Genomic DNA, 18,197 nt, shown 5'->3' on the forward strand with positions numbered 1-18,197 from the left:
TGGCCTGTAGCCCCCCAGATTCCTCTGTCCATGGGGATTCTTCAGGCAAGAATACTGGAGTGGGTTGTGATGCCCTCCTCCAGGGGATCTTCCTGACCCAGGGATCGAACCTGTGTCTCTTACATCTACCTGCATTGGCAGCCGGGTTCTTTACCACTAGTGCCACCTGGGAAGCCCATCCCTGTGTTTACAGGGGCCCAAAGAAACCAGACAGCAACACTAAGCTCCTTTAGCCACAGACTTTATTGTTTGAATATTTTCAACTATGACTATCTCGGATAAACTTTAATTTTACAAAACCCTACATTCCATGTTGCTGGGTCACTTCACTCTCCATTTGATACCACATTTTCATGAAGAGGTATTTCCCTCAGTCACAAACTGCCTGATTCTTTTAGGCAGTTTAGGATTCTTTATAGGATTCTTTTAGGATTCCCCTTCCCACGCAGTATCTTTTTTTTTTTCTTTTTCTGATATGAAATCTAGCTGTAGATTCACTTTTGATTTTAGGACTGCTGCATCCTCAGTGTGAGAATTCAATGTGGACTGAGAAATGAAAGTGATCCCTGAAGTCTTCCCTTCTGCCGTGACCCTGAGAGTGTGATCTATAGACTGAGCGTGTGTGAACTGGAGGGGTTGCTCTATGGAGAAAGAATTTCTCATACATTTCCATGAAATAACTTCTCTAGGATGAATTATTTAAAAGTATGCTTGGTGTTGCTCAACCTCCTTTGGTATCTTTCGAGAGTCTTCATCTTTGTTCTTGTGTTTATTTTTTTCTCAAGCTTTCTTGTGCACCTCAAGTGAAAGGTCGTGAACAGTTATTACGGTCTTGGTGGTTCTCTCCGTGGAGTTGGTTCACATTGATCAATAATTATCGAAGAAGTAGAAGGGGTTGCTTATCCTCTGCTCACGTCCTCTAAGGTCTTTAGAGTTGGGGGCTGTTGCTGGAAACACCCATATTGTGTTTGTAGAGTGAGTTCTGTTAAGTTACACGAGGTCAGGCTAATGACTAAAGGCTTAGTCACAGAGATAGCACACGTGTGGATCCAAATCCACTGGCAGTGCCTGCCTGGACTGCACAGCGCAATGCCTGAAGGAACCTCCATATTGATTATGTCACCTCAGGTCAGAATGTCTACTGAGGGTCCTACTGGTTTTCTCTCCTGTGCTGGGTTCCCTTGTGTCGTCTAAGGGAAGAGGCACGAGTGAAGTGTCCTCCACAGAGCTGACATTCACAGGGCTTCTCTCCACTGTGGGTTCTCTCATGTTCCCTCAGCTTAGCATATTTACTGAAGGCCTTCCTACACACAGAGCATACGTATGGTTTCTCTCTAATGTGGATTCTTTTGTGCGCATGAAGCCCCGAACTATGAGTAAAGGCCTTCCCACACTCAAGACATACATGTGGCTTCTCTCCAGTGTGGACTTTCTTATGCGAACTAAGGCCAGAGCTTTGAAGAAAGGCTTTGCCGCACTGATGACATTCATATCTCTTCTCTCCTGTGTGAGTTCTCTCGTGTTGTTTCAAGGAGGAATTTTGATTGAAGACTTTCCCACACAGATGACATTTGAATGGTTTCTCTCCAGTGTGAGTCATGCTGTGTCTCCTGAGGCTAGCGCATCTACTAAAGGCGTTTCCACACTGATGACGTTCGTAGGGCTTCTCTCCTGTGTGAGTTTTCTCATGTACCTTCAGGGAGAATCTTTGATTGAAGACTTTCTCACACAGTTGACATTTGAATGGTTTCTCTCCAGTGTGAATCATCTTATGCCTGCTAAGGCTAGAGCATCTATTAAAAACTTCCCCACACAGAGCACATTCACATGATTTACGTTTAGTGGGAAGGTGACCCTGTCTGTTGAGGGATGACCCTTGATGAAGTGATTTTCCATGCTGTTTGCTGACATTATGTTTGCTTCTGAAGGGAACTATTGAATATTGAAGTGAAGATATAGGAGTAACTTCATCTCTCAAATCAGCGCATCCAGCAGGATCCCCTTGTGGGTGAGAAACCTGCTTTGAGGGGAGGAGACATGAGGCTGTTACTGGTTTGTCCATGTCCAGGTAGACACTCATTGTCTACGTATTCACCCTAGAGCATCAGCCGATAATAGTCTCCTGGTAAAGCGTCTTCAGTGTTGGTTGCAAACACATGTTGTGTTACTCCCTTGCAGGCACAAACATTCTCTTTTATAGTTTCCTGACCCCAGATATCAGATTAATTTTGAAGATTTTATTGTGTTTTAAAGACTATAAGATGAGCAATGTTTCTGTAACTTTTTTTTCTTATATTATGGTTCTGAGCTCATACTATCTTATTAAGCTTCATATATCTAAAAATTTGCCTAGAAAAAGCTCAATTTCAACTTATGTACAGGAAATTGTGCTCAGTTACCAACTTATCTCATCTCTAGGTCATTCAGCTGATGCCTGGACTTCTCACCCATGAAACTTACCATTGTCCTGGTTGGGGATGTGTGCTTCCAGTAGACACTTTGCATTAATATCATTTCCTGTTGTCTAAAGAGACTTTCACTGCCTACAGAAATGGAAAAAAATACAGAGATTTTAGAATGGCATTAGAGAAATAAAAACATAGATAAATACCAAGGTCCATATGCCTATGTTTCAAAAATTGGTACTTAGATGGAGAAACTGTGTATAACAAAGAAATACTGAGGTAGTAGAAATACTTTAAAGGTAATCGTCTAGGAGCTTCCCTGGTGGTGCAGTGGTTAAGATTTCACCTTCCAGTACAGGGAGTGTGGACTTGATCCCTGATAGGGGAGCTGAGATCCCACATGTCCTGTGACTGAAAAAGCAAATCATAAAACTGGAGAAATATACTAACAAATGCAATAAAGACTTTAAAATGGTCCACATCAAAAAAAAAATATATATATATATATTAGAGTCGTTGTCTGTTAGAAGAAAACCAGGATTAAATATAGAAATGTTATGTGGTGAAGAGACACCGGGTCAACAAATGATGGAAAAAACATTACCTGGGAGGATCAGGACAAGAATCACTATGTAGAAGTTTTAAATTCAGAAAGTCCACAGCACTTTTTCCCTGAAAGAAGAGAAAGTGGCTGGAAGGAAGTAATATGAATTGCGGTGATATATGCCCAGGAGGATAACAATAGGAGGGATATGTCTGCTGTCCTCACTTCCATTTTAGGGCATGTCCCTCACTTCACTTTCATTTGGTATCTCCAAGGATGCTCACCTGGACTCTGACCTTGGAGGCCTCCTGCTGCTTCCGTCCACAACTCTTTCCCTTGTTCCAGTTGGAAAATCACATCTGATTTGCTGATCTGATAGCCTGTTTGATTAAAAAAAAAAAAAGCTGTGGATTTGGAGTTCAGGCTAATTACTCTTTGCTGTGCTCAAAACAGGTAAGGTACTGAGGAAAATAAAGAGGTAATTGAAGGTCTGTGCAGGCAGCAACATCTTTACCAGAAAGAACAGTGAAGGTCCTTGAGCAGACCAGGAAGAAACCCAGAGCAGCAGCAAGAACAGTGAGGCTGTCTAAGGGCTGATGCCTGTGCACCAGTTCAGAGAGAGGCCACAGAATCTTTTCCAAATGGGAAAGATCAAAAGACTCTACAGTGGGCTGAATATTTCTGTCAAACAGGATCCAGAGTGATTCACCTTACAGGAAGAATCAAAATTATGTCATATACAGACATATGAATATGACATATACATGTACTCGTCTCAAGCCTTCATGCAGTGACAGGAACAAAAGAATTATTTTTAAAAATATTTGATCCTTTTATTTATGCATTAAAATGTCCATTGAATCCCCAGTCCTGTTCTGAACATTGAGACTAAGTATCAATAAAGATATGAAACCTAGCCAAGATAACCTTTCAGTGTGGTAATGAAAAGTGCCATGAAAAGGAACTTCTTCCTTTAAGTAGTTAGGAGGACTAGCAGAGAATCAGGAAGCAGCTGGAGTGGGACACAGGGTAGCTGTTGTAAATGCTTGTTCAGTGAGTGAATGAACAGAATGGACACAGGTGCAGGCACATCCCTGTTGACAGACTCACCTACAGAGACCAGGTGGGTGACAGTTTCCAGCATCACATTTCTGAACAGGTTTTTCTAGGACTTGTCTAGCAGGCTCCACTCTTCCTGGGTGAAGTCAACGGCTACATCTTCAAACGTCACCGATTCCTAAAACAACAGGGATATTCTGGTTTAGACAGAGCAGCCCTCCCGCTGTCCAGAGTGGGCGGCTGAGCTGAGGAAGCATGGAGACTGGGTGCAGCTTCAGGAAGAAGCATCACTACTCACCAGGGGCTCCATGCTCAACAGCTCAGTCACCAGGAGCCTTTCTCGGGATCTCACGTACAGCTGATCAAGCACTAGGCAGGCCAACCTGAGGATGGAGAAGCCACGAGACTCCAGTCCTGTGCTTCCAGACCCACCTGAATTCAAGCCCCCAACCTTCACCTGGGTGTAGCCTCAGCCCAGCACTCGGAAACCAGTGGTGTGTCCAGGGAATACTATGCAGCTTCTTCTCTCCCAGATCCCATGTGAAGAGGTAGAGCTGCGGTTGCTAACACAGAAAGTCAGAGTCTGCAAATAAGAACGTGCTAAGCACTGACTTTGTGTTCATCAGCCCGTGGCACCCAGAATCGCTCAGTGTCCTCCCTGATTCCAGCCCTTGGGGACCCGGACTCTCGCCAGAGTAGATGGTTTACTGCTGTAGGTAAACGCTCTGGAAGCCCCCAGATCATCTCCTGCCTTATACACTCACAGTGCTTCTCCAACAGCCCTGGCAGTCCTCTGGAAACACACTGCCTTCCAGCTCTCCCTCAACCCTGAGGTTAGTTCTGTCCTCCATGGATGTGGATATCAATTACCCTAGGACTTCTTTTAGGATGGAGTTAGATTGGGGACTTATTCCATTTGGAGGAACCATAGCACCCACCCTGCCAACCCTGTCCTTAACATCCCCTGCACCAGAAAGTAGCCAGAGTCCAGGAGTCACAGTTTACTGTCCTAGACTCTCTCAATCCTCCTGGTCAAGGATGGTCAGAAATGTGGAGGTTTAGAAGGAAATTGCTTTACTTACCAATTTACGATGGACACCCAGAGGTTCCAAAATCTTTAATATCTGACAGGGTTACACTAGAGGAAGGAGCAGCTCTCATTTAATTTTTCTCAGTCTGTGTCTTGTGATCAAATACCTTTAGCCTAACAAAGATCAATAGGTTTTACCTGTAATGTGACTTCTAACAACAATAATCAGAAGAAACTCCTGTTACTTCTCTCTTTGTATGTATCGCTTAGTTTGGGGGGAACATCTCCATATATCCAAAGCCAATCCCTTCACCACATCCCCTCTATCTTGAAACAGAAGTCTCCCTGGAGCTATTTGCTCTCAATCTTCTCTCGGGTCCCTTCAAAACCAAAGTGAAAGCCTAGGTGTCAGTTCCTATCAGAAATGAATTCTGGATCCGTGCCTCTGCTCACTGTGGAGAGGAATCTAGTGTCCAGGACAAAGCACAAACCCCGAAATCCACTCAAGAAAAGTGATTGGATTAGTGATTAGATTATACAGAGCACCTGGGGAAACCCAAGCTGGGAGGGGCTGTCTAGGAAAACCAATCAAGACTTGCTGTGGATTGCCTTTGGTTTGGATTTGACTTCAGACAATTTCCAAAGTGAAGTGAAGTGTTCTTTTTCACTCTTAGAATATTTCTTCTACTGCTGCTGCTGCTGCTGCTAAGTCGCTTCAGTCGTGTCCGACTCTGTGCGACCCCATGAACGGCAGCCAACCAAGCTCCCCCCATCCCTGGGATTCTCCAGGCAAGAACACTGGAGTGGGTTGCCATTTCCTTCTCCATCTACTGATAATAGGTATTCCTATTTCTACTGATAATAGGAATAGGTAAATTACTATGATATCCAGGGAAACCCCAGGCATATGTAACAGGCTGCCTACAATAGAAAGAAGATGGAACCTAGGCAACTTTGGCTATGTCCAGCTTAGATGTCCTAAGAATCAAAGGAGGTTAATATATATTAATTTTTTGAAAGAATTAAAATAAGTATTTCAAGTGATTTATTCCATCTTGAGATAATTATTTCAACATAAAAATAGATCTCAAGACACCTAAGAAATAAAGGGAGGAAAATCACCTGATGAAATCCATTAAAGGAAATTAATTCAGAGAAGCAGAAAATGAAATACTTAGAAGATAATTATCTAAATATTTAGAAACAAAAACATCAGATATAGCTCAATGACCAATAAAACTTTTCAAGACAAAGGACATACTCTGTATCTGCATCGTGTGATACAGAAAGTGTCACACACGTGGGATGAAGTCTGGCTGGCAGTACCAATGGCTGAAATTTAGCTATTTAATTGGATTAGTTTAAATGTTCAAGCCACATGGTAGTGTGTTTGAAAGCACAAGATTAGGATCTTAGGTTAGGCGAATAAATAGATTCAAGACAGAAATGTTGGAGCTGAAAAAAGGGATGTGAACAATCAAAGGTTGGAATGAGAGTGGCAGAGAAAATGTTGACGCAGTGTGATTCAGAGACCATGACATGTGTCTAGAGACAGATAAGACATAACATTGAAGGAAGGAAGCACACTCCTATCTCACAGTTTGGAGCACTCTCCAAAATTCTAAATTGGAGCAGCGGGTCAAGCCAAGTGGATTCTGAGGATTCCATAGCAAGCATCTGGTTCCTCTTCCTCCAACCTCCTAAACAGTCCAGCTTCTTCTCTGAACAAATGCCTCTCTCCCTCTGTCTGTTTGACTTCCTTTTAAACCCGAATAGCAGTTTATAACCCAACCTGATCCACCCTATCAAGATCCTGAGCTTAATAGGGTTTCAGTCTGTGAGCCACGCCCCGTCCGATTTGAAAGTCTGGATTTTCCAGATTAATTGAAATTGTAACCCACACCCAGTGTTGGAGAGCAAAGATGTAATGACATTGTCCAGGGACAGTGAGAAGATCCATCATTCTCTTCTTCATTCATAAATACTTTTGAGTTCATTCTCTGTACTGTCTTCAAATAACAAGGCATCAGACACACTGGGATTCTGTGGAAATGAAGCTGGGGTTCCCTGGGAGAAATTTGGAATTAAAAATAAAATGCAAGATGAAGAACTATGAACATTTGAAATATAAGTAATGAGGTGACAACATAGAATCTATTGCTGGCCTGCAGAGTACTGACAACACAGTACCTTCAAGAACAGGTTAAGACTCTATTAAGGCAAAACCAGTACAGTATCGTAAAGTAATTAGCTTCCAATTAAAATAAATAAATTTATATTGAAAAAAACAGTATTGGGATGGGAAAGCAGGAGGGATGTCAAAAGATACCCTCCATCTTTAACGCTCCTTGATGGAAATGACAGCCTTATTTGTTTTGTTAACCAGTGCATAATTAAAAGTCAATATTCAAGATCATAATAAAAATCTGTATAACTACTCATGTTGTGAGATTGAGGCTTAGAAGGAAAATCCATTAAAACACAGCCATGTGTAATTTACAAGAAATCAGTAATAAAATGTTTGCTCTCAAAAAAAAAAGAATCTATTAACTGCAAAGAAAACGGGAAGACAACTTTATACTTTGCTTCTTGGTTAGTAGGAAAATCCATTCAAGTGTTCCTACCTGTCAAACTATTATAAGTAATTTTATTTCCATTTATGCAGTGGAAATCTTATGGATGTGGAGATGGCTCTTTAAGCTTAAAATTCCTGGTTGCCAAGTGGAAAAAATTTAACCGAGGGACACAGTATTTCACTGTATCTGAGGACATTTTGTTTATACCTCATACAATGCCTGGTGATCCTATTATCTTGTGCATTTCAATTCCATCTCCCATATTCTTTAAAGAATATTTCACCTGAAACTAGTATATTAAGGTAAATCCACTGTACTTCAATTTTTAAAAAGAATATTTTAAACTTGTGCCATAACCATTCAGTCTCCATGGACTCATCCTTTTCCTTTACATTCATCAGATTATGTACAGACTGTTTCCAAAATGAAATAGATAATTTTGAGTGTGGACTCTTTCTACCACAAGATTTAAAGAACTCTTGTAGGGTCATGTATTAATTTTGCCATCTCCCCAATATAATGAAAGGAATTGCCTTTCATCTAAGCTTGGGAATTTATTTCTACACTTGTGTTCTTTCCTATTTTCTCCTGGCACATTAGAATGTATGTTTTGACTCAAAACGTATATACTTTATTTTATTTTCATTTAATTTTTAAAGTATAGTTGATGAACAATATTATATTTGTTTCAGATATACAACTTATTGATACAGTATTTTTTATAGATTATACTCCTCTTGAAATTATTATAAAATATTGTATGTATTCCCTGTGTTGTACCATATATCCTTGTAGTATATTTATTTTACATATGGCAGTTTGTATCTCTTAATCCTTAACCCCTAACTTGCCCCTCCCACCTCCCCCTCCCAATGGTAACCACTAGTTTGTATACCTGTGAATCTGTTTCTGTTCTGTTATTTCTTTTTTTTTTTTTAGATTAACATGTATGTGATAGCATACAGTATTTGTCTTTCTCTGACTTATTTCACTAAGCACTGTATGCCTAGGCTCATCCCTATTGTTTCTAATGGCAAATTTCATTCTTTTCTTTTTTGCTAAGTAGTATTCCATTCTAATATATACCACATCTTCTTTATCCATTCATCTGTGGATGGACACTAAGTTTGTGTCCCTGTCTTGGCTGTTACAAGTAATAATACTGCGAATATGGGAAGTGCATTATATCTTTTGGCATTCTTTCCTTTTCTTCAGATATGTACCCTGGAGTGGAATCACCTTTGATCCTTGAGGATTTTGACAGATGATTTTTCTTCTGAAAATATTATGTAGTTTAATATTTTCTGTCAAGTATGTATAATGAACTTGCCCACCAAGTTCATATGTTGAAGCGGGAACACTCAGCGCATCAGAAGGTGACTTTATCTGGTGAGCCTGCAATGAGAGCCAGGATTAGATTAAAGTGATGGCTTTCTGGTGGGACACTGATCCGATGTCATCTGCGCCCTTAGAAGCAGGAGAAGACACCAGGGGTCTGAGCGAGAGGAAAGGCCCTGTGAGGACACAGTGAGTTGATTCCTGTCAGCTGTACATGGACACAGGCCTTGGGGACAAAGAAATCCATCTGTGCCTTGATCTGGGAAATTCTGGCTCCAGGAAACCGTGATGGAAACTAATGTGAAACTCCAGACTAGGGTAGGAGGGAATGTGCTATTTCACACTAAAGACTTCAGAACACATTTTCCGTGTCTTTTGTCCATTCCCTCAGGAGGCAGAGACTTAGCATAGAGCTCTGCTCGGGGATTTCATAAGACCAGAATGTCGTCAGTGAGGATGAAGGGCTTAGGAATTCCGTGAAAAGAACTTCAGGATGCTGTATGCATCTAACATCTATATAATGTCAACCTATGTACATTCTTTCTCATTCTTCATTTGTCATGAGTTCTATTTCACACATCTTGAAATGATGTATAAATTCAAATAAGTTTTTAAAAACATAAATCTTATCTCACACTTTTTCAATTTTTCAAAATATATTGTCATTACACATTTTTTGTTGTCTTTCTTCCCTAGGCTATTTAAATGATTATTTTTGTTTTGAAAGTAGGAAACTGTTGAACCCCTCTTTGCTTATTCTAAATATTTTGGGTCAAGTGTGGCTAAAGAGCTGTGTGCCATCACCTGGGCGGATGGAGGACCACCATCTTCTCATAGCTGACAGCACATGTTCTGATGGAGCCCAGATCTGTGCCATCTCACTAAAATCATCCTGTGTCCTGAACCCCTGCCCCCTGGAGGCGCAGGCCCAAGATATCAGCCCATCCCTAATAATTCCAGTCTCATCTGGCTTCTGTGACAGACTCCTCTCTACTCCTGTGATGCTCAGAGGATTCCATAAAATAGAGCATTTCTCAGGCCCATTCAGAGCCTTTGAATTGACAAAGTTGAAGATCAGATGATGTTTTGTTTTGTGAGAATCTAAGAATGTAATGAGGAGGATTTAGGTCCTGAGACAAGGGCGTAAAAGGAATAGGCTGTGACCCAGGTCACAGAGAAAGACAGTCTCAGAAGTTTGGGGAGGTCTGGGCCCAGCCCCAGTGTGCCAGCCGTCTCCCTGACAGTTTCATCCCCTTGTGCCTTCAGCCAGCAGGTCCCTGCCCTTGAGGTGCTGGGCTCTGCAGAATGAAGACATTCCCCCAACCGTTGCTCTGTAGGAAGGAAGGAGCACAGTTTGCTCTTCCAAGGAAGTCCTCTCCACACGGCTCAGTGGCTGTTCTTGGACCTACTCAAGTCTTTTCCTGCTGGAGAAGAGAGGCAGCTGGTGAGGTGGGTGATCTCTGCCCACTACCTCCAGTGCTTCTCAAACCCTGCTGCTCGTTTGATGACCTCAGAGCAGTGGCAAGCCCAGTGCCCAGGCCTCAGAACAGACAATGAGCTCTACCTGTAAGGAGGATTCGGGCGTATGTATACACTGCAACTCACCAACTGAGTCCAGTGTGGCCAGAGTGAGAATAAACCAGTACAAATGCTTATCATATTCTCTACGCACGAGACTCACATGGTGCATTGTCAATGTGCACGTGTGGGGGTCTGGGAGGGCCTGATTCTGTATTTTTAATAAGGTCCCCTGAAGCTCCTCTTTCCCTCAATTACAAAATCTCTCTTGAGTAAAAATAAAATTCAGATCCTCTTCAAGGTTTAGAGATAAAAACCACATAAAACATGTCTTATATGGTAGAACTTTATTAAAATTGAAAGAAAATGTTTATTCTATGGTAAATTTTATAAAATTTTTGAGAGACATTATATCAATCCTAGCAAAATTATCATTAAAAAGGAAGGCAGGAACTTGCAAATTTGATTTAGGGCACAGGAAGGCCCTGCTAGGGCTGAGTTCAGGGCCTGCCTGCCACAAAATGCTCTTTCTACATCTCTTGATATGATTGTATAGTTTTTCTTATTTATTCTATAAATATAGAAAAAATTTATATTAAGCTTTATAGTAACACCCCTGGTGGCTCAGAGGGTAAAGAATCTTCCTGCCACAGGAGACTCAGGGTTGATACCCCGGTCAGGAAGGTCCCCTGGAGGAGGGCATGGCAACCCACTCCAGTATTCTTCCCTGGAGAATCCCCATGGACAGTGGAGCATGGCCGGCTACAGTCCATGGGGTTGCAAAGAGTCAGATATGACTGAGCAACTAACACTAGTAAAACATAATAAACACAGCCATGGGAAGGTCCCCCACCATGATCTACAGTGAAAGACTCCAGAGAGTCCATGAGTCTCATCTCAGGACAAGGCACTGCTGACCTTCTGCAGAGCAGAGTCAGGCCCTTTAGTCAGGTTCCAAATGTTCAGATACAGCTACAACCATCAAATACAGATACTACCATCAACTACAGGTACTACCATCAAATACAGATACTACCAGCACTTCCTGTCTACACAATGGTTACAAGTCACTCCTAGAGTTTGCCTCAATTACTTATAATCGTTTTAAGTTGACAGCTTGCCATTCGGTTGCATAAGTGCCATGGGACAGACTGGGATTCCATGAGGAGACAGGGCAGTGTGTGCAGCTGTGTGTCCCCAGGGTGGTCCGGTCCCACTGCTGTCTCGCCCACCAGGGTGGGGAGTCCGGGTTCACTGGGAACAGCCGCTCCCTCTAACACCCAGCCCACCCGCCAGAGTCACAGTCAAGTCAGGGCACCGGGCGCTGGAGGACGAGTCTCAGTTGCCACTGGTGTCTGCGTCCCAGTCACTCTCTTCGGAGGAAGAGGACACCTGGAGGTCATCGTAGAGGATGCTCCGGGGCCCGGGGACAGCGAGTTCCTCAGGCGCCTGGTCGACGGACAGGCTCTGAGCAGGAGGGGCTGGTCGCTCCGCAGGCCGCAGAGACGGGGGCGCCGTATACTGGCAGCTCCAGCAGCCTTCAGCATCTCTCAGGAAGCGCATCCTGAGAGGCTGGGCCCTAATGCGGATGATGATGGGCGGCGGGTGGGCTGCGGGGACGGCGGGCACGCTCCTGGAGGGAGATCTGTCCGCTGGAGGCTGGAGGTCAAAGCGCTGCCCCTGGGCAGGTGTCTCCCTGGATGCACGGAAGACCACTCTAGGTCCACGTCCAGCTGTGCTGGGTGGAGGAGGGAGATTCAGGAAGACCCCCAGATCTGCTGTCGGAGTGCTCTGCTGGGGGGTCTGGATGAGGCTGAGTCTAGGTTTCTTTGGGGGGTTCACACATGTCAGAGTGGGGTCGGTGGGGCTCTGAGCACATCTCTTGCCTGGAGCCTCGATGAGGCCCTTGGAGGCCTGGACCAAATTCTTGCCGATGAGAGGCACTGCGGAGAGGCTGGATTTCACATCATCTTTCCTGGTGGGTGACCCTCTCGGGTGATCTGGATCCTGGACGGATTTCCTCTTGGATGTGTGGATAAGCAGGGGCATGTTTGGGTGCTGTAAGAGAAGACCACACAGAGAGGCCAGGTGTGAGAATCTCCTCTCCCTCCAATAAAACACCTCATAGGAATTAATTTTATATGATAAGATAGTCAACATCAGGTTTGCTTATAAAAAAAGAAAATTACAGTATGACCTTGATACATTTATGGATCAAATAGGTAAATGGAAATGTTATAAAAATATCTCTCGTTAAGTAAGAGGAAGCAAGCTTTTGGTATACCCTCTTCTTAGGACTGTACACAGCTTGGTGTTTTGCAGGCGCCTTGATGGCAAAATGAGTTTTCATGGTCATGGAAGATGAATCACAATTCACAGATTCCTGTTCTAACTTAAAGGATTCGACTATGGAAGCTACTGAATGTGGTCCACTGGAGAACAGAATGGCAAGCCACTTCAGTATTCTTGCCTTGGGAACCCCATGAACAGTATGAAAAGGCAAAATGATAGGATACTGAAAAAGGAACTCCCCAGGTCAGTAAGTGCCCAATATGCTACTGGAGATCAGTGGAGAAATAACTCCAGAAAGAATGAAGGGATGGAGCCAAAGCAAAAACAATACCCAGTTATGGATGTGACTGGTGATAGAAGCAAGATCCGATGCTGTAAAGAGCAATATTGCATAGGAACCTGGAATGTCAGGTCCATGAATCAAGGCAAATTGGAAGTGGTCAAACAAGAGATGGCAAGAGTGAACGTCAACATTCTAGGAATCAGCGAACTAAAATGGACTGGAATGGATGAATTTAACTCAGATGACCATTATATCTACTACTGAGGGCAGGAATCCCTCAGAAGAAATGGAGTAGCCATCATGGTCAACAAAAGAGTCCGAAATGCAGTACTTGGATGCAATCTCAAAAACAACAGAATAATCTCTGTTCGTCTCCAAGGCAAACCATTCATTATCACGGTAATCCAAGTCTATGCCACAAGCAGTAACGCTGAAGAACCTGAAGTTGAACGGTTTTATGAAGACCTACAAGACCTTTTAGAACTAACACCCCAAAATGATGTCCTTTTCATTATAGGGGACTGGAATGCAAAAGTAGGAAGTCAAGAAACACCTGGGGTAACAGGCAAATTTGGCCTTGGAATGCAGAATGAAGCAGGGCAAAGACTAATAGAGTTTTGCCAAGAAAATGAACTGGTCATAGCAAACACCCTCTTCCAACAACACAAGAGAAGACTCTACACATGGACATTACCAGATGGTCAACACCGAAATCAGATTGATTATATTCTTTGCAGCCAAAGATGGAGAAGCTCTATACAGTCAACAAAAACAAGACTGGGAGCTGACTGTGGCTCAGATCATGAACTCCTTATTGCCAAATTCAGACTTAAATTGAAGAAAGAAGGGAAAACCGCTAGACCATTCAAGTATGACCTAAATCAAATCCCTTCTGATTATACAGTGGAAGTGAGAAATAGATTTAAGGGCCTAGATCTGATAGAGTGCCTGATGAACTATGGAATGAGGTTCCTGACATTGTATAGGAGACAGGGATGAAGACCATCCCCATGGAAAAGAAATGCAAAAAAGCAAAATGGCTGTCTGGGGAGGCCTTACAAACAGCTGTGAAAAGAAGAGAGGCGAAAAGCAAAGGAGAAAAGGAAAGATATAAGCATCTGAATGCAGAGTTCCAAAGAATAGCAAGAAGAGATAAGAAAGCCTTCTTCAGCAATCAATGCAAAGAAATAGAGGAAAACAACAGAATGGGAAAGACTAGAGATCTCTTCAAGAAAATTAGAGATACCAAGGGAACATTTCATGCAAAGATGGGCTCGATAAAGGACAGAAATGGTCTGGACCTAACAGAAGCAGAAGATATTAAGAAGAGGTGGCAAGAATACACGGAAGAACTGTACAAAAAAGATCTTCATGACCCAGATAATCATGATGATGTGATCACTAATCTAGAACCAGACATCTTGGAATGTGAAGTCAAGGGGCCTTAGAAAGCATCACTATGAACAAAGCTAGTGGAGGTGATGGAATTCCAGTGGAGCTATTTCAAATCCTGAAAGATGATGCTGTGAAAGTGCTGCACTCAATATGGCAGCAAATTTGGAAAACTCAGCAGTGGCCACAGGACTGGAACAGGTCAGTTTTCATTCCAATTCCAAAGAAAGGCAATGCAAAAGAATGCTCAAACTACCTCACAATTGCACTCATCTCACATGCTAGTAAAGTAATGCTCAAAATTCTCCAAGCCAGGCTTCAGCAATACATGAACTGTGAACTCCCTGATGTTCAAACTGGTTTTAGAAAAGGCAGAGGAACCAGAGATCAAATTGCCAACATCTGCTGGACCATGGAAAAAGCAAGAGCGTTCCAGAAAAACATCGATTTCTGCTTTATTGACTATGCCAAAGCCTTTGACTGTGTGGATCACAATAAACTATGGAAAATTCTGAAAGAGATGGGAATACGAGACCACCTAACCTGCCTCTTGAGAAATCTGTATGCAGGTCGGGAAGCAACAGTTAGAACTGGACATGGAACAACAGACTGGTTCCAAATAGGAAAAGGAGTGCATCAAGGCTGTATATTGTCACCCTGCTTATTTAACTTCTATGCAGAGTATATCATGAGAAATGCTGGACTGGAAGAAACACAAGCTGGAATCAAGATTGCTGGGAGAAATATCAATAACCTCAGATATGCAGATGACACCACCCTTATGGCAGAAAGTGAAGAGGAGCTAAAAAGCCTCTTGATGAAAGTAAAAGAAGAGAGTGAAAAAGTTGGCTCAACATTCAGAAAACGAAGATCATGGCATCTGGTCCCATCACTTCATTGGAAATAGATGGGGAACAGTAGAAACAGTGTCAGACTTTATTTTTTTGGGCTCCAGAATCACTGCAGATGGTGACTGCAGCCATGAAATTAAAAGATGCTTACTCCTTGGAAGAAAAGTTATGACCAACCTAGATAGTATATTCAAAAGCAGAGACATTACTTTGTCGACTAAAGTCCGTCTAGTCAAGGCTATGGTTTTTCCTGTAGTCATGTATGGATGTGAGAGTTGGACTGTGAAGAAAGCTGAGTGCAAAAGAATTGATGCTTTTGAACCATGGTGTTGGAGAAGACTCTTGAGAGTCCCTTGGACTGCAAGGAGATCCAACCAGTCCATTCTGAGGAGATCAACCCTTGGATTTCTTTGGAAGGAATGATGCTAAAGCTGAAGCTCCAGTACTTTGGCCACCTCATGCGAAGAGTTAACTCATTGGAAAAGACTTGATGCTGGGAGGGATTGGGGGCAGGAGAAGAAGGGGACGACCGAGGAGGAGATGGCTGGATGGCATCACGGACTCGATGGACGTGAGTCTGAGTGAACTCCGGGAGTTGGTGATGGACAGGGAGGCGTGGCATGCTGCGATTCATGGGGTCGCAAAGAGTCAGACACGACTGAACAACTGAACTGAACTGATGAAAGCTACTGATAAAATCACTTCCATGTCCCTGCCAGCTTCTCGCCACACATGTGAGTCAATGCAAAATCAAAGGCACCGTGAAAAATGGCATCTGAAAGATAAATGCTGACACTGGTCAGGAAAGAACATGACCGGTTTCCTCCCAGAGACAGGACTGAGACCAGTCGATTAAAGGGGGCGCCCAAGAGACTGACCCTCAGGCAGAGGCCGGGCTCCGGCTCCTCCTTCCAGCTCTGCGGCTGCCGAGCGCGGGGCCTCCTGGGAAATCGCTGCAGGAGCTTCCTCTGCTGCTCCTCTGTCCTGCAACACAAACAGGTCAAGGTCAGAAACCCAGTGTCCTTGTCACCATTGGGCCCGACGGTGCTGTGGCCCAGCCCTTTCCTCGTTTGGGGTGACACCGGACCTGAAGCCCTCTGCCTTTGTGCAGACCCCCCATGTCCCTCCCCGACTCCAGAGGCCCCTCCAGGGTCTCCCAGGAAGGCCTGTCTCTATGGCTTCGGGGCCGGTCAGGTGCAAAGCTGTGTGTGTTCCCCACTCTCCTTAGTGACTTCAGGGCCTCCTGTGAGCCCCCGAGTGTGGCCCCTGAGCACGTGGCTCCTGTCTCTGTCTCCCCAGTTGCCCTGTCCTTTCTAGAGATGGCTCAGCACAGTGTCGACAAGGAGAGGAACCGCCTCCAGATTTCAGCCCCGACCTTGGGTCCCACCTCCCCGCCGCTCACCTCTGCCTTTCCTCCTCCTCTCTCTCAGCCGCGTTAGGGGTCCCTGAGGTCGGTGGGTCCTGCAGCTTCCACGCCAGGTTCTCCTTACCGAATCTGGACCCCAAGGGCAGGGGGACCAGCGCCCCTTGCCAGCGCTTCATGGGGCACCTGAGGCTCCTTGCTGTGTGCCCAAAGGCTCCACAGTCCTTACACTTCACCTGTGGGTGGAGGAGAACCAGGTCAGAGAGTCAGCAGAAAGCACAGGCACGAGTCCAGAGGGGATGCAAGGACAATGGAGAGCGTGGAATGCTGGTTCTGGAGAAAGGACGCGGTTCCTCACGTGCTGAGGTATTTACAATATTGTGGTTCCCAAAGCCCTCGTCAGGAGCATCAGAGGAGGAGAGGCTGGCGGTGTAAGGTGAACAGTAAGAGCCCATTGAAAGATCTGGATGAAGCCAGGGCAGACATAACCCCGAGGAGCCCAGGTGGTTCCTCCCAGGCTCTGAGTGGCCCAAGCTGCTGGGGAGGGAGGTCGAGGCAGCTATCTTTGGATGCAAATGTACTAGTGAGTTATGGACCCAGAATATTCCAGGTCTAAACCGTCTCCGCAGTCCATGCCACCCACAGATTCCCTGCGGGTCCAAGCCTCCACTCACCATAGAGTCTTTCTCCTGTGGTGGGGGAGCCGTCTGCCTCCCAGGTCCCGGGTTTTGCTTCCTTACTTTCTGGTCTTGAAAGAGTCGGCAGGCTCTCAGCCATCCATACTGACCAGCCATCTTCCACACCTAGTGGAGATTCTTCTCAATCTTAATTTTTGGATTTCCTCTGTGAAAAGAAAGAAAAAACTGTCATATTGATGCAGAGACACAGAGACATCCCTGCCCTATGGACCCTAAATGGGGATCATGATATCGCGACCAGGTTTCTGACAATTTGACTTCTGCCCAGATCTTTCTCTTCACAGAAAGTGAAGAAGAACGAAAGAGCCTCTTGATGAAAGTGGAAGAGAGTGAAAAAGTTGGCTTAAAATTCAACATTCAGAAAACTAAGATCATGGTAAATGGATAGGGAAACAGTGACAGACTTTATTTTTTGGGGCTCCAAAATCACTGCAGATGGTGACTGCAGCCATGAAATGAAAAGACACTTGTTCCTTGGAAGAAAAGCTATGACCAATCTAGAGAGCATATTAAAAAGCAGAGACATTCCTATGCTGACAAAGTCCATCTACTCAAGGCTATGGTTTTTCCAGTAGTCATATATGGATGTGAGAGTTGACTGTAAACAAAGGCGGATGGTGAAGGATTGATGCTTTTGAACTGTGGTGTTGGAGAATACTCTTGAGAGTCTCTTGGACTGCAAGGAGATCCAACCAGTCCATCCTAAAGGAGATCAGTCCTGAATATTCAATGGAAGGACTGATGCTGAAGCTGTCACTGATGCAAAGAACTGACTCACTTGAAAAGATGCTGGGAGAGATTGAAGGTGGGAGGAGAAGGGGACGACAGAGGATGAGATGGTGGGATGG

General features: G+C 44.1%; 2 protein-coding genes across 2 annotated transcripts; both read right to left on the minus strand.

Annotated features, from left to right (window-relative positions):
- Window positions 1-225: 225 nt before the first annotated feature.
- On the minus strand, window positions 226-4,318 carry LOC120865586 (zinc finger protein 596-like). Its single transcript, XM_040242868.1, is given in 4 exon segments — window positions 226-2,049; window positions 3,234-3,329; window positions 4,060-4,186; window positions 4,307-4,318. Coding segments are annotated over 4 exon segments (1,134 nt in total). The 3' UTR covers window positions 226-1,150.
- A 7,490-nt stretch (window positions 4,319-11,808) lies between these two features.
- LOC120865587 (putative protein FAM90A5P) lies at window positions 11,809-17,445 on the minus strand. The gene is made up of 4 exons (XM_040242869.1): window positions 17,392-17,445; window positions 16,691-16,887; window positions 16,167-16,272; window positions 11,809-12,528 (listed from the first exon to the last, which is right to left on the minus strand). Exons 1-4 carry the CDS (start codon window positions 17,443-17,445, stop codon window positions 11,809-11,811), a joined length of 1,077 nt encoding a protein of 358 aa, XP_040098803.1.
- Window positions 17,446-18,197: the final 752 nt, after the last annotated feature.

The sequence above is a fragment of the Oryx dammah genome, unplaced genomic scaffold, assembly GCF_014754425.2.
Source record: "Oryx dammah isolate SB20612 unplaced genomic scaffold, SCBI_Odam_1.1 HiC_scaffold_7, whole genome shotgun sequence".
Lineage (NCBI taxonomy): Eukaryota > Metazoa > Chordata > Mammalia > Artiodactyla > Bovidae > Oryx > Oryx dammah.